Raw genomic sequence first — 14,868 nt, 5'->3', positions numbered from 1 at the left:
ACATTACTCTATGAGCTTTAATGTGAACTCGTTCCCTTCTTGCTCATACTTGGTTCCTTGATATGCTTGACTCTATTGTGTAGACAACTTGAGCTTGAGACTCATTTTTTCTTTGAATTCATTTGTTATCATCAAAATCCATGTGTAGATATATAATTACATAAAACTTGAAACCTTGGGTTCAACGCTTGTTTCTTCTTTTTATCATTTGCTTATACCTTTCTCTCCCAATCTGTGAACAATGAATGTAAATTTAGGTAGATCTAGTGATTCCCTCTTCTTCTTCCTATTTCTTCTGGTGATCGAAGGTCTTTGTCCCTAAACCTTGAACCCACCTCATTTCCAAGCCTCCGCTTCATGGCAGGAGCTTTGTATCAAAAGGGATTATAGCCCTTGCCAAATCCTGAACCAAGTAAAACACGTCGTGAATGACCTCAAACCCATTGAGGTCAAGCATGGTGTTCACATACAAAGGAGATTTGGCCCTCACGCGCTCACCCTTGGAGGTGACAAACCCCAGCTCCCTCCCTTGGTAGCAGACTAGGGAGTTGTAGTTGAGGGAGAAGAAGTTCCAATTTTAGACCTTGACTGTGAGAGAGAATGAGAGGTCAAGGGTGAGTCTAGGCAAGGAGTTGACTTGGACGTTGTTGAAGCAGACTAGAGCGAGTTGGATGGCTGTCGGATGGGTAGAGGAGAAAGATGGTGAGTAAGAGGAGGATAGTGGCGGTGGCATAGATGAGATAGTGGCGAATATGATGGCAACTCAGAGGTGGTTTGTATATGGGGAGGATGACAACATTTTGGGTGGTGGGGATTGGAGGGAGGGGGGCATATGATTGGGTGTGATGTAATGTTGATCTTAATTATTGTAATCCTATGATATTCTGAGATACTCTACTAACTTCAGGTTGATGAAGCATTGGCACATACTGGCCTGGAGTTGGCATCCTTCAATGAGGACAACTTGATTTGCTGTTTTGGATTTGGGGATGGTATTTCTTCTATATTGGTGTTACATTTTGTCTTCCTTTTCATTTTTTTTCTTTTATGAAATTTGTCCTATAGATAATTAAGGTTATATGTAGTTCCATTGACAGCAACAACACTTTACCAAGAAGTTTTCAATTTCTATCAAGATGAGAAGTTATGTAATGGCTATTAAGAACTATTGAAACATTATCGTGATACCCCATATTTACGTATATTTTAACTAAGTAATTATTGCATTTATTAGGAGTGTAGACTTTTTTGTTTTAAATTTTAGATGATTTACGTGCTATTATTTTATAATTTTTAACTGTGAAATTTAATTCAAAATGTTTTATTGTTATTAATTATTGATCATTATTTAAGATGCTCTTTATTTTAAATCAGTTTATTGTTGGATTTACTATTTTATTTTATTTAGTTACTGTGTTTTAATTTAAGTTATCGTTTTAAACCTATTCATTATGTGACGCCCCCAAATCCCCACGCACGGACACGGGAAAATCGAGACGTCCGGATAGTGACAACCCGGGTCACCACCCTATCGACGAGTGCCAACTGTGTGCAAAAGCAACATATGTGCACGAAGAAACACGCAGCGGATAACGAAAGTCACAACTAAGTACCAGAAGTTTTCTTAGCATGATACAAGCTATTTAAAACATACATAAATAAAATATTACAAAAACACAAATATAGTTTTAAACCAAACTATAAAGCATAACTTCGACTCAAAACTCCGACGGAGCCGCATCCTCAGGCTTAGCCTCCTCCTCCTCCTCGAATCCTGTACCAAAATCTACGGAACCAAAAATGGTACCACAGGTAAGTAAAATCCAAATACCACTAGATAAAAGCATATAGAACTCAAACAATATGCATGAAGTGATGCCAATGCGCAAACCCATAAAAACATATTTTTTCCACGCACGCCAAAAATCCCATTTGGCCCAAAAACAAATCCTTTCCAAATATCATGCCAAAAGTCACATTTGGCCCATAACCATCTCAAACCATTATCCAATTTAATCCGTATGCACCATGACCTCCCCTAGGGGTCATCCGCACACCTTGGCTCCAGTGTCACACCGCAGGTTACGACCACGCATGTGACACCTAATGAGCGATGCCCAGTCCCGCGCCCCACGCGTTCGTAACCAAGCATCCTCTAGCCCTCGCCAGCGAAGGGCCACGGAGTCGGTGCGTAGAGCGATGCCCGGTTCCGCGCCCGGCACTTTCATAGCCAAGCATCCTCTAGCCCCCGCTCCCGTCGTCGCCCAGTGACAACCCAGGGGACATCACTCAGTTTATTCCGCTCCCAAGTGACTAGAGGAGCTCCACCGAGATAATACCCCATCCCGGCTTGGGGTCGTGATACACACGCACCCGTAAGTCCACTTACACCAATAAGCAGGCTTTTCTTAATTAAATAAAAATGCACGTGCATGCACCATATAAATGCTATATCAATGCACAAAAATAATCAACCAACATATATCAATAAAACAAGCAACTCCATCCTCCATCCATCCAACCCCCGAACTCCTCGGACTCAGTCTGAATCAACCAACCAGCAGATAAAATTATTGAATGAGTAAAATATATTTAAATCTGAAAATAGGGTTTGGAAAATACTTACAGCGCTATATGGTATTTTTAGAAAGCTTGCGGCGTTGCAAACGGCGGAGAAAAAGCAACATAACAGTGAAAATTCACTGTGGCCGTGGGTTGTAAAATACCCACTTTTGAACGGGAACAAACCAGGGCTTGGGATTGATAGGGAATGGTCTAAGGATGATTATGAAGCTATTGGAAGTGGTGGTTGGCCGTGGGTGGCGGCGAAAACGGTGGAGGGAAGCCGGATTTCTCAAAATGGAAAGCTAGCTCGTGGGAGCTGTTCCGGTGGCTATTAGGGGCTGGAAATGGGTGTGTTAGGATGACAAGGGACCGGTGATGAAGTGGTGAAGAAGTGGTGGCCGGAGGTGGAGCGACGGCGGCCGATCGGGGCAAAAACCGTGGGGCTTCAAGGGTGTTTTCCGGCCAAACGGCTGGCCGGATGGGGCTGAGGTTCGGTGGGGAGGTGCGCCGGAGGGAGGGGCTTCGACCGGTGGGGGTGGTGTGCCGCACGGTGGCTGGACGGCGGTGGGTCGAGGGGTTGAGCTGGCTTACGGCGTGGGAGAGGAGAGAGAGAGAGAGGGTCGACGAAACGCACGGGAGAGGAAGGAAGAAGAAAAAGAAAAGAAAGAAAAAAAAAATAAAGAAGAAAAAGAAAAGAGAAAAACGGAAAAAAGGAAAAATGAAGAAAAAGAGATGTAGGAAGAAATGAGGTCCAATTCTCACTCCGGACAACAAAACAAAACCGCCGAGAAAGAGATTAAAAACCGTAAAACAAATAAATAAATAAATAAATAAAACACAACATCCAACAAATAAAAACTAAATTTAAAACGCAATAATTTTAAATAAATAAACTAATATATTAATTAAAATAAAAACAACCCTTCAGTGAAAATACACGCAAAAACGAATCATCACACATTAGATCAGTTTCGAGACCCCAAGTTGAAGCTTGGATCTCAACTTTTTCCCTTCCTTTTTCTTTTTCTCTTTTTTTTTTCTTCTCTTTATCTTTTTCCTTCTTCTTTTTCTCCCCCCAACCCGTGTGACGCCTCTCTTCCCTTTCTCTCCTCCTTTTCATGCAATTCATCTAGCCCAGCCGCCTTGCACTGCTCTTTGTGTCATTGCCAATCTTAGCTACCTCCCCTCACGCCTGCGAGCCTCCACCATCAAACCCAGCCTTCCCCTTGCGGCCACCTTCTCCCATGCCCCACCAAGGAAACCCATGGGTTTTCCTCCTTCCACCACCACCAGCCCCACCATAAGCCACCTCCATAACACCACCAGCTCCTCCCTTCACCAGTGGCCCTTCCCTCCATCTCACCGCCAACCCCTCCCACGCATGCAATGAGATGCATGGGTTTAACAACGCAGCGCCGTCATGTGCCACCACACCACCTCACTGCACCACCATTAGCTTCCCCTTCCACCAATGACCTCTCTTAGCCAATCTCATGCCCACCGTGACCCCTAGCCACCACACTCTCTCCACTTTTCATGGTCGATCACCATCATGCGCCGCCACCCACGGCACTAGCCACCACCCACAACCCCTCTAACTCCTCAATGCTCAGCCATGACCTCCTCATAGCTCCCCCTCCATTTGCCTTGTTTTGGACCCACGACCAGCCCTTTGAAACAGAGGCTCCGCCGCTGCTCTGCCACTTTTGGCATCACCCATGAGCTTGCACGCCCTTGATCTTTCAGAAATTGCCTTTTAGCACTGTAAGTATTTTTCCAAAGAACTTTTGAGATTTGAATATATTTTTGCACTAACAAATCTTTTGTGATCTAGTTGATTGTGCTAGACGTTCAGTCCAAAGAGTTTGGGGGTCGGTTGGATTGGAGGATGGAGTTGTTTGTATGATTGGATTATGCTGGGATTTTTTGGCTGTTGAATATTTGTGTCGTGCATAATTGCACGCATGTTCATGTCTGTAAATGAAAACTGGATTTTTACATAATTGCATATATGTTCATGTGTATATTTGAAAACTTGGTTTTCATGTGAGAGATGATTTATGGATATGTTTGAAATGAATGAATTGAAAAGAATGAAAGAAAGGAAAATGAACTGTAGAGATGATGGTAAGCAGAGACGGTGGTATAGTCTGGCTTGTGATTCCCACCTACAATGCAAACTATAGGGATAGTGGTAAGCAGATATGGTGGTAGTTCTGTATGTGATTCCCACCTACGATGCACGCAGTAGGAATGGTGGTAGAGTCCTGCCTGTGATTCCTACCTACAGTGTTAGCGGTAGGGATGGTGGTAGTCCAGCCTGTGATTCTCACCTACAGTGCACACCATAGGGATACTGGTAGTTCTACTTGTGATTCCTGCCTACAGTGCAAGCTGTAGGGATAAAGGTAAGTATGGATGGTGGTAGTCCCGCCTATGGTACATGTAGTAAGGATGGTGGTAAATAGGGATGTTGGTAGTCCCACATGCGATTCCCGCCTACTATGATTGGATAAATGGATATGTTAGGCCATTTTCTAGAAAAATAGCGGTTTGTGATTTAATGGATATGAGGACCATTTTCTGGGAAAATGGTAGATTTATGATTAGGCCGTTTTCTGGGAAAATGGCGAATGGTTTTTAATGGCATGTTTTGGGCCAAATGGGATTTTGGCGCATGTTGAAAAATAATCATTTTCAGCGAAAATGATGGATTTTGAGTCTCATCATATGTATGCATATTTGTTGTTGCATGAATGTATTTGTATATCTTGGATTGTTTGGTCTATTACTTACATGTGGTATCGTTTCATGGTACCGTAGATTTTGTTGCAGATGAGGATGCAAAGCCTGATGATGCAGCTTCGTCGGAGGAGTGATCGGGGATCACTTTCTCGTGGGGTGGGATTTAGTTCCCCTTTTCGATTATTGTATTTTGGCTTTATTATTTTTTCATCTAATAACTGTAATACTTTCTGTAACGCTTGTATTTAAGTGAGTTTGTATTTAACAATTCTGATACTTAGTTGATTGATTTTAATTTATCTGCTGCATTTTTGTTGTACACTTTCTACATGTATACACACTTAGCACTTGTCGTTGGGGTGCGTGACCCGTGTTTTCATTCATTCCAACATCTTGATTCCCATGTTTCCGTACGTGAGAGTTGGGGACATCACAATTATAAAGAATTGGTACCTTATGTACAGCTTGAACGTTTGAATCTCTGTTATTATTTTCTCTATTCTTCCTCCTTTGCTTATGGTACTTTTGTATCCCTTTCCTTGATAGGGCCAACATCATTTGCCAGTCATTGAAATTTCCATCACTGTTATTGAGAAAAGTGGTGGCTCGTATCATGTGTTACTGATAATAGCTGATGGAAAGGTAGGTACATTGTCTCTGGTCTTTGGTTTTAATTAGTGAAAGGGCTATATTTCAAGAAATTAAGAATTTTTTTTTATTTAATTCTGATATGTTTTAGTACATTCTGACTGTTAGGCCACGAAAATCAGTAAGGCCCTATAGGACAAATCCCAAAAACCTAGGATAACGTTGGACGTAACAAGCTCGTTGCATGCGGCATGTAGATAGGAAAGTGGGACGTAGTGGAAGAAGTTATGGGCACGTGAAGAATGAGGAGGACACTGGATGGACTGGGTCACGTGCAGTTGTGAGTTTTATGCTACTTTTATTTCCGTTAGCTATGCTCTATTTTACGTATGTGTCATGTTCTGTTTTAAGATTCTATTTTACGTGTAAGTTGGTTTCAATTGTTAGCTACCAGTTTTCCTTTTCGTTCGGGTTTCTTGTAAATGGTTTTGCTTATTTAAGCAGCCAATGGTTGTCAATGAAAAGTCAAGTAATCATTTGTTATCCAACTTGCGGTACTTTCTCACCTAAAGAGAAACTAGATATCTAAGTGTGGTACGTTCTCACCCGAAGAGAACACAAGCTATCTCAAGCACTTATATACCCTGCGTTTGGGACCTATCATTGGCCTCAGAGCCAGGTTTTTATGGGAACTGATAAAGAACATATTGAGCATCTGGAGGCTGGGCTTGGTGAAGTTCAAGATGGGCTACACCGGATGGAGCTCGGCATGACTGACAGACTGTGACATTTAGAAGAAACTCTTAATCATCTCTATGATGTATTGCAAGCACATCAGGAGCCTCCATAGCACGATAACCATTACCGCGAAGGCCACGATGGGGGACGGCACATTGTTTCTTCCAAAACCGCAAAACTGGAGTTTCCTCGATTCTTCGGAGATGACCCGACAAAGTGGTTCAATTGTGTGAACCAATTTTTTGATTTTCAGTATACTCCCAAAGCCCAGAAAGTGGCTTTAGCCTCCTACCACTTAGAAGGAGAGGCCAACCAGTGGTGGCAGTGGATCCGCAGGACTTTTCAAGAAGAAGGACGAGTTTTCTCATGGACAGATTTTGAAGAGGAATTATGGGCACGCTTTGGGCCTTCGGATTGCCAAGATTTTGATGAAGCTCTTTCATGAATCAAACAGACTGGCTACTTGTGTGAATATCAGCGAAAATTTGAACAATTAGGGAATCGGGTCAGAGGCTGGAAGCAAAATGCTCTTGTGGGAACATTCATGAGTGGTTTAAGGACAGAGATCTCGGACGGGATCCGCATGTTTAAACCGCAAACATTAAAAGATGCTATCCGCTTCGCGCGGATGAGAGACGATCAACTCACATGGCAGCGCGAGTTCTTACAACTACCCCCACTTGCATGAGCTCCTCTAGCTCTTCCACCAGCAGCTCGTGTAGCTCCTGTAGCACCTGCTGATCCGATCAAGTGATTATCATGGGAGAAAATGCAAAGGAGGGGAGCACAAGGCCTTTGTTTCCATTGCAATGATCATTTTACAGCCGAGCATAAATGCCAAAGACCCCAGTTGTTACTCTTCGAGGGACATGCGGGTAACGTGGTATGTGAGGACATCACTGATCAACGGACATTGGAGGCTGATCGAGGTGGAGGGGAAGTGGAATAAATTTTAGTATAAGGGAAGCATCTTCTAGCCGAGGAGGCAACATGGTATTCAAAAAAAAAAAAATGAGGGAGGGAGAGAGAGAGAGAGAGAGAGAGAGAGCTACCACTTGATGGGGGAGGTATTGTTAGGCCACGACGATTAGCAAGGCCCCGTAGGCCAAATCCCAAATACCTAGGATAACGTTGGACGTACCAAGCTCGTTGCATGCAGCATGTAGATAGGAAAGTGGGACGTAGTGGAAGAAGTTATGGGCACGTGAAGAATGAGGAGTACACTGGATGGACTGGGTCGTGTGCAGTTGCGAGTTTTACGTTACTTTTATTTCTATTAGCTATGCTCTGTTTTACGTATGTGTCATGTTCTTTTTTAAGATTCTGTTTTACGTGTAAGTTGGTTTCAATTGTTAGTTACCAGTTTTCCTTTTAGTTCGGGTTTCTTGTAAATGGTTTTGCTTATTTAAGCAGCCAATGGTTGTCAATGAAAAGTCAAGTAATCATTTGTTATCCAACTTGCGGTACTTTCTCACCCAAAGAGAAACTAGATATCTAAGTGTGGTACGTTCTCACCCGAAGAGAACACAAGCTATCTCTAGCACTTATATACGCTGCGTTTGGGACCTATCACTGACATCTGGCCCTAAGAGCTTCAGAAATAAAATCTACAAATTGTCAATATGAGTGTATCCATTTGAAAAAAAGCCTTTGTATTAAAAATGTTCTGCTGCAAGTAGCAATAAATTTCAGTGAGCACCCTATACAAATGAATAGATGGCAGAGTGGGGACCTGGTATCTATTTGTGGAATTACTTTAGTGTAGATTTTAGCATCTGCATGGTCTATGTATGGAGATTTTGATTAATTGTATGCATGATGGGTTAGGGGCTGCATGCTTTACTTCTAATTGTGCTTCAACTAAATAGGTTCATCCACTAATCGAGTAGTACAACTAAATAGTCTACACCGCTCATGCTTGGTGGCCAATTAAATTTACCAGGCCCATAATCCCCACAAACCTCTATATAATCCTTAAACAAAGAAAGTATTGGTGAAGAATAAAATTAATTTGTAACCACAATGCTACCAATATTAGAAGAATTTCACGTACGTAGATTCATATTGATAGTCTTCCAAAGGAAAAATACACAAGGAGAGAGTAAGTTGCCACAATAAGCATCCAGCTAAGAGCAGTAATCATACAACGCAATAAATACCAAATAATTGGTCTGGATGTAATTAATTAAGTTGGCCTCCTTGAAGGTGTGGTGGTTGGATAATCCAGTACGGGATAGATCACTTTTTAACATCTATTGCAATAAGGCACGCAGCTTCAGATGCTCTACTTTACCGTTGAGATGACGGAACATACAGTTTGCACTAATGTGAGCACCAACAAGAAAATAGCACTAACGGTAGTAACTATTACCCAAGGAGTGCTTAAATCACGTCTTAATTTAATCTTCCAAGAATTCCAAGGGTTATTATAGAAATGACCTAAGTCCTGACAGAGCTTCCTGTAATAGAGCGTACTGGGTGTATCTGCGACGTTATTTGAGCACAGATTGTTGACAATAGTTGCACACTTGTCACCCAGCCTATTGACGAGGATCTTCTTTCGACGAAGCAAACCCACATCTTTGTCTGTATCAATAAGGAAATCCAAGAGGCGAAAATAATCAGTAATATATTCTTCATTTGTTGGATAGTGCAATTGCTCCCAGGCCATGAGGTTTCGAGCACAAAGCTCCGTGTCTTTGTTTAAGATAAAGCCTGGGATTTCCAGTATTCCGTTTTCAAAGTTTAGTTCAAGCAGGCACCGGCCACTTTCACTCTTCTTAAACGTCATTCCCGCCTCGGCCAGCTGAGATGTACAGTACATTTCCTCAACAGGATCATTATTCCCACTTTTACTCCTCGCCAGCTGAGATATACAGTTTCCCTCAACAGGATCATGATTACCACTTTTACTCCTCGCCAGCTGAGATATACAGTTTCCCTCAACAGGATCATGATTGTCAGGACGTTTTAACTTTTTTGAAAATGGACTATTTGGTGGAGGTAGATAAAATCTCCTAAGCAAATCAACGAAATGATTTATTCGGAAATCCGAATTGGGACCTGGCTTCTCATGATTTTGAGTGTTGAAACCCTGAAAGTAGTCAAAGATGAGGTCGATGAAGCTGGGAAGGCGTGATCGATCAGCTTCATCGACACCCAAAAGAAGTTTGTATAATTCCTCAATAATAAAGAAAGGAAGTTGATTTTCAAGTAACAGGAAGTCCAACCGCATCCTAGCAGCTCGCCATGGTGTTATTGCTGCTCTATCCTTATCTGTCTGTAGTTCTGGGAACCTGCATCTCAAGAAATACTCAATAATGAAGGTCGCATCATGCAGGATTATTTGCGCAAAAGGCTTATCGCTGTTAGGCCTGTTTTCTTCGTAACATGCAGGTACCTTTTCTTCTATTTCCTTTACGATTCTTTCTAAAATCATCCCGTCTGTTAATCTGGCTCGCTGCTGGAAATCCTTCCAATATGTCGCTTTGTAGTTTTCCATTTTTTGCAATTTTTTATTGCCGTGATGCAAAGGCCCTATGGAAATGACTTGAGGAGTGTAAGATTGTTCGCTCGATTTATGGAAGTGATCTGGAACCTTGTAGATATAATGTCTACGTGAAGAGTCCTGATGAGGCCTTGGTTCCCCTTGATCTATAGTTACCTGTACACGATCAATTTCTGTGGAAGCACTTGCATTTTGTTGAATTAATGTCCCACTCGCTGGTTCTCCCATCTCTCAAGTTTACTTAAAATTCGTAATCACAAAAACAAGTGTCACGTGCATTAAAATTAACAAATGTCACAGCTTGCACAATGCTAGAAGGAGACGGACATGTAAATTTGCCCCTCGATTGACTATCATGTACATACACATAAAATTAGCTTTTCCATATATAAATTTGTGTGTTGTAAAACCTATGCAAGAAGGCAAGGGGTTTTCTTTTTGAGAGACAACTAGCAAATTAGTCTATTATTAAATAAGAAAAAGGGAAAACTTAGAAGTCAAACTGAATAACTTATATATAGTACTATGGTTAATTTACTTATAATACATGAAGGGAGACCGGGGTTTTTATCGTGATGCTACCATGTATTTTCCGAGTCTTATAATTCTTTGTATTTTCTGAATCTTATAATTCTTTCTTTTCAACAAACTTGCATCGAAATTAAGTAAATTAAAAGGGAGAATACAAGTGTTGAGGGCCTTAGACCTAACAAATACTTACAGATCAAATTGCGGTGCATACAACAAAAAATAAAACAAAACGGACAATTGAACGCAGGCCCCTGTTTCTAGGTCAAGCCAAATAGGGGATCGCTACCATAGCGGTTATAAAATCCAACTTGTGGATTTATCAAATGCAGCGGTGATTCGTATACGGGAAAAAGGCACCGCAGTCTGCAGCCATCTGCTATTTTTTTTTTTTTTTTTTTTTTTTTTTTTTTTCAGCCATCTGTTATAGAGTTGTTGACGAAGGTCTTCACATTCCTTTCCCCTTGATCATTCTCAGTTAGATGAATGTTAAACATAGTTGGATAGCTACAATCAGATGGTCCGGATCGCTAGCGGCATTTTTTGATGAACGCAAGGTAAAGCTGACGGCTTACCTACATGGGTCGATAGGTTGGGACAAGGCAAAGAAACCGAGATCCGAAGAATTCAGAGGTGGGAAATGCAGCTGTACCGTATGTGCATGTGGTGTTGTCATGCCGAAAAATGCACCGGCGCGTAAAAAATTGCACAGTGGTGCAGCAAGAAGATTGGAACGCGAAAGATCGGACATTTCAGATCTAGTGAATAATAATAATAAAATTAAATTAAAAAAAGAAACAAAAAAAAAAGGGAGGAAACCGGGGACTAACCTAGAGAACTAAGGAAAAGTTACAATGTAGCGGCTGAGGTGGAGGAGAGGGGCTCCTCCCTCCCCTCCGGCGATGGTTTACAGGGTAGGCCGTGGGTTACTCGTACGTACTGCAATTCTAATCTGGAAAACCAAACTTGTCACGCACATCTAGTTACACGTACGTACGTACTGCACATTCTGGGTCGAAAGTTATATAGATGGAGACTGCTAGAGCCACCGCTCGAGATTCCGCTAGGCTTTTTTTATTTATTTATTTTTTTTATATTATTTTTTAATATTAAAAAAATAAAAAATTCACAATAATATTAAATAATTTTTTCTTAATTACTAAAAAAAGAAGGAAAAAAAAAAAAAAAAAAAAGCTGGGAGCTACCGGGGATCTAGCATTTTCCTATGTGGATATAAACCAAACTTGTCAAATAAGTCCGAAAGTAATTCAGCAAGAGATAGAGAGATTGGTAGAACGACAGAGTAAGAGGAAGAGATGAATGCACCTGGTTGAAGAAAAGTGATAGCTTCTTCGCTGCTGATCTGCTTAATTTGCTTCTTCTTCGCTGCTGATATGCATTTGCGTCTCCTAGCTGTTAAAACTGAGTGAAGCTAATTTATATTGGGAATAAATATTACTCTCTCTCTCTCTCTCTCTCTCTCAAAACATGCACTTACTTCATTTGACAACGAGCAATGTTATACATTAAATTATTATTTTATTTTCATCTTATTAAATAAGATGTGACATATTATTTTATTTTCATCTTATTAAGTAAGATGTGACACATTTATTATTATTAGATGGTAAAAATATATGTAATAAATAATTATTTAATAGTGATAAATATGTTACATTTTATTTAGTGGGATGAGAGTATAATGTATAGAATTTTCTTTTGACAATATTAAATGAAAATTCTATACACTATACTATTATCTCAGTTGCCTCTCATTAAATAAGATAGTGATATATTTACTATCATTAAATAATTATTTATTACATATTTCTATATTATCAAATAATAATAAATGTATTACATCATTTATAATAAAATATAAATAAAAATAATAGTATATAACATTACTTTATGTTAAAATGAAATTTACTACAGAGCCTTACCGCTTGGTGTGCCCGCTTGACTTGGCTTCCATGTAGCATGCCACGTGGCATACTTAATATTAAATTAAACAAAAAAAGAAGCAGCTTCTGGAAGTCGTTCCGTTCCCTCAGGGTCTATCTTTCTGCAACTTCGAACGAAAAATCCCTCTGCCTCATTCTCTTCTATTAACTTTTACAGATGAATTCATACCAGTTTTCTCAATTTGAAATGATAGATAAATACGTGAATCCGTCAACATCAGAGACTCATCAAGTGCCCCTCCCAAGATCCGATGAGCACGAGGAGATCTCATCAACCATGCAAGTCCCTTCCAGTTTTCTGGTTCCTGATTGATTATTTTCACCTTCTCTCCATTTTTTCACATGCTCGATCGGAAAAAAGAGAGGGAGATCTGCACAGGCTATACTCATTTCAGATTTTTCCCGAAAATAGTTTCAGAAATGGAGTTCGGCGACGCGAGGGGACGTCCGAACAGGGTTTCAATGCAAGTGTTTTGATTTCAACTTAATTTGGTAGTTTTTTTTTTTTTTTTTTTCTCTATAAAAATAATAGTAACTGTATATGACACGTCCGACTCCATACCATGTAAAGCGGGCACGCCGACTCAAGCGGCCCGCCAGCTTTTTCCTAAAATTAATACAATTTGGCCAGGCCAGCAAGTTAGCAACGCATGATGCACACGCGTATCTGTACCCTACCGCCCTTCGAAAGTTTGGTGAAAGCACATCACATGCACCACCTATCAATCTGGTGTACGAGAAAGTGTTTGGTGAAGCATATCACATGATGCGGTGGACTTTCTCTTGGTCTTGCTTTACTTAAATGTACAAGGAAGAGTTGGGTGACGCATATCCGGAGGGAGTTACACGACAACGGCTAATATGACAATTGACGTCATCAACCATGACGCTGAACTTTCTCTTGGTCTTTCTTTACTCAAATGGTGTTAAAAGGTTCGGTTTGATATTATAAAATTTTTATTTAAAATTTAAAATTTTTTATTTTATTTTTATAAATTTTTTAAATTTTTATATAAAATATAATAAATAATTTAAATTTTTTTAAATTTTAAAATAATAATAATAATATTTTATTATTATTATTTTAAAATTTAAAATTTTTATCCCGCTTATCAAACTGTAGCATTTTTTTAATCGAACTCTTTCATTATTCCGATCCCACAGCATCTACAAACTTCATTATTTAAATATATCCTTAACCAATAGTATCGAGTACTTTTTCTGACTCAAATCTGTACACTGTGGTTCAGCTCATGTAGACTCTACTGTAGATTCAAAGCATAGCAAGAGCGTGGGCAGACAACTAGGGTACTGATCAGTTTAATGCTTCACGAATCTTTTATTTTCAATAACTATTTTTGATGATGTAATTTTTCATCAAGGCCAAAAAATAACAATACCGTTTAATGACCCACACTGATGCTTGGACGGCGATGCGCTATTTGGATGCTGATCTATGGTCTAAATAGTAAATAAAGAACTTAAATAAAAATAAAGACTGTGACACCAAGATTTATATGATAAGGCACTAATTAGGCCTACATTTATGGGTCTTTTGAGTATAAAATTCAGTATGTCGGATGATTTTACGTTCTCTTATAACTCACTTTACGATAAAAGTAATAAAAAATTTATGTGTAGTCACTTTTTTATATTTTTTATATATTTTGATAAAAAAATTTTGTAAATCGATCAGATTTATATTACCAAAATAACATCCCACCAATAATATAGTGACACGTAGGCTATCTATCACAACAATCTTGTGGATGTACTACACGAAACCTCCCCCTTTGCCGTTTCACACCTCACTTGGTTTTCCCTTTCGTACAACACTCGTAGTACAAGCAAGTTGAATCTGCATCAGAATTTGTTTCAAATGCCAAAGCAGCTGCCAACTTGTATAGGAAGAAAAAAAGGATCTCAAGAAAAAGAAAGTGATGGCAGAATAAATACATATTGATCATGAAAATCGTTTATAGCGAAAATAGGTGAAAATCCAAATATGAGATTTTGTCTTTCTTCCGTCACATTTCTTTTCCACTTTCTTCTTTTTATTATTTTTCCTCTAGGAGAAAAACCTTGAGAGAGCTTGGGGCGGTGTCAATCTAGGTGATTTCATATAGGAGAGAGGAGATAGGTGAGGGAAAGGGGAGTCCGCCATCAATGAGAAGAGAGGGGTGAGCTCGGGGTGGCCTTGAGAGGAGAGGGGGCGGCATCAACATGGGGATT

The 14,868-nt window shown here is 40.0% G+C and overlaps 1 protein-coding gene across 4 annotated transcripts; it reads right to left on the bottom strand.

Moving 5' to 3' along the window:
• Positions 1-8,670: 8,670 nt before the first annotated feature.
• On the bottom strand, positions 8,671-13,167 carry LOC122306845 (UPF0481 protein At3g47200-like). Of its 4 annotated transcripts, none has more exons than XM_043119365.1 (3): positions 12,616-13,167; positions 11,999-12,085; positions 8,671-10,300 (listed from the first exon to the last, which is right to left on the bottom strand). In XM_043119365.1, exons 1-3 carry the CDS (start codon positions 12,664-12,666, stop codon positions 8,921-8,923), a joined length of 1,518 nt encoding a protein of 505 aa, XP_042975299.1. In that variant the 5' UTR covers positions 12,667-13,167; the 3' UTR covers positions 8,671-8,920. The 4 variants fall into 4 exon arrangements, with proteins under 4 accessions (XP_042975299.1, XP_042975302.1, XP_042975300.1 ...); XM_043119368.1 differs by having other exon boundaries at positions 11,999-12,094; positions 12,616-13,156; XM_043119366.1 differs by lacking the exons at positions 11,999-12,085; positions 12,616-13,167 and adding an exon at positions 11,503-11,825 and having other exon boundaries at positions 8,671-11,430.
• Between the last annotated feature and the right edge of the window lie 1,701 nt (positions 13,168-14,868).

The sequence above is a fragment of the Carya illinoinensis genome, chromosome 4 (genome assembly GCF_018687715.1).
Source record: "Carya illinoinensis cultivar Pawnee chromosome 4, C.illinoinensisPawnee_v1, whole genome shotgun sequence".
In the NCBI taxonomy this organism is placed as follows: Eukaryota; Viridiplantae; Streptophyta; class Magnoliopsida; order Fagales; family Juglandaceae; genus Carya; species Carya illinoinensis.
Note: the sequence above shows the minus strand (reverse complement) of the source record. Positions and strands in the feature narration are given on the sequence as shown.

What these genes read in the sequence shown, in the direction of transcription:
- LOC122306845 (XM_043119365.1), bottom strand. Translation starts at nt 12,666, where the DNA reads ATGCCACGTGGCATGCTACATGGAAGCCAAGTCAAGCGGGCACACCAA. An exon ending in TCAAGCGGGCACACCAAGCG is followed by an intron (nt 12,086 to 12,615) that starts GTAAGGCTCTGT and finishes CAGTTTTAACAG; the next exon opens with CTAGGAGACGCAAATGCATA. An exon ending in TATCACTTTTCTTCAACCAG is followed by an intron (nt 10,301 to 11,998) that starts GTGCATTCATCT and finishes GATCGTGTACAG; the next exon opens with GTAACTATAGATCAAGGGGA.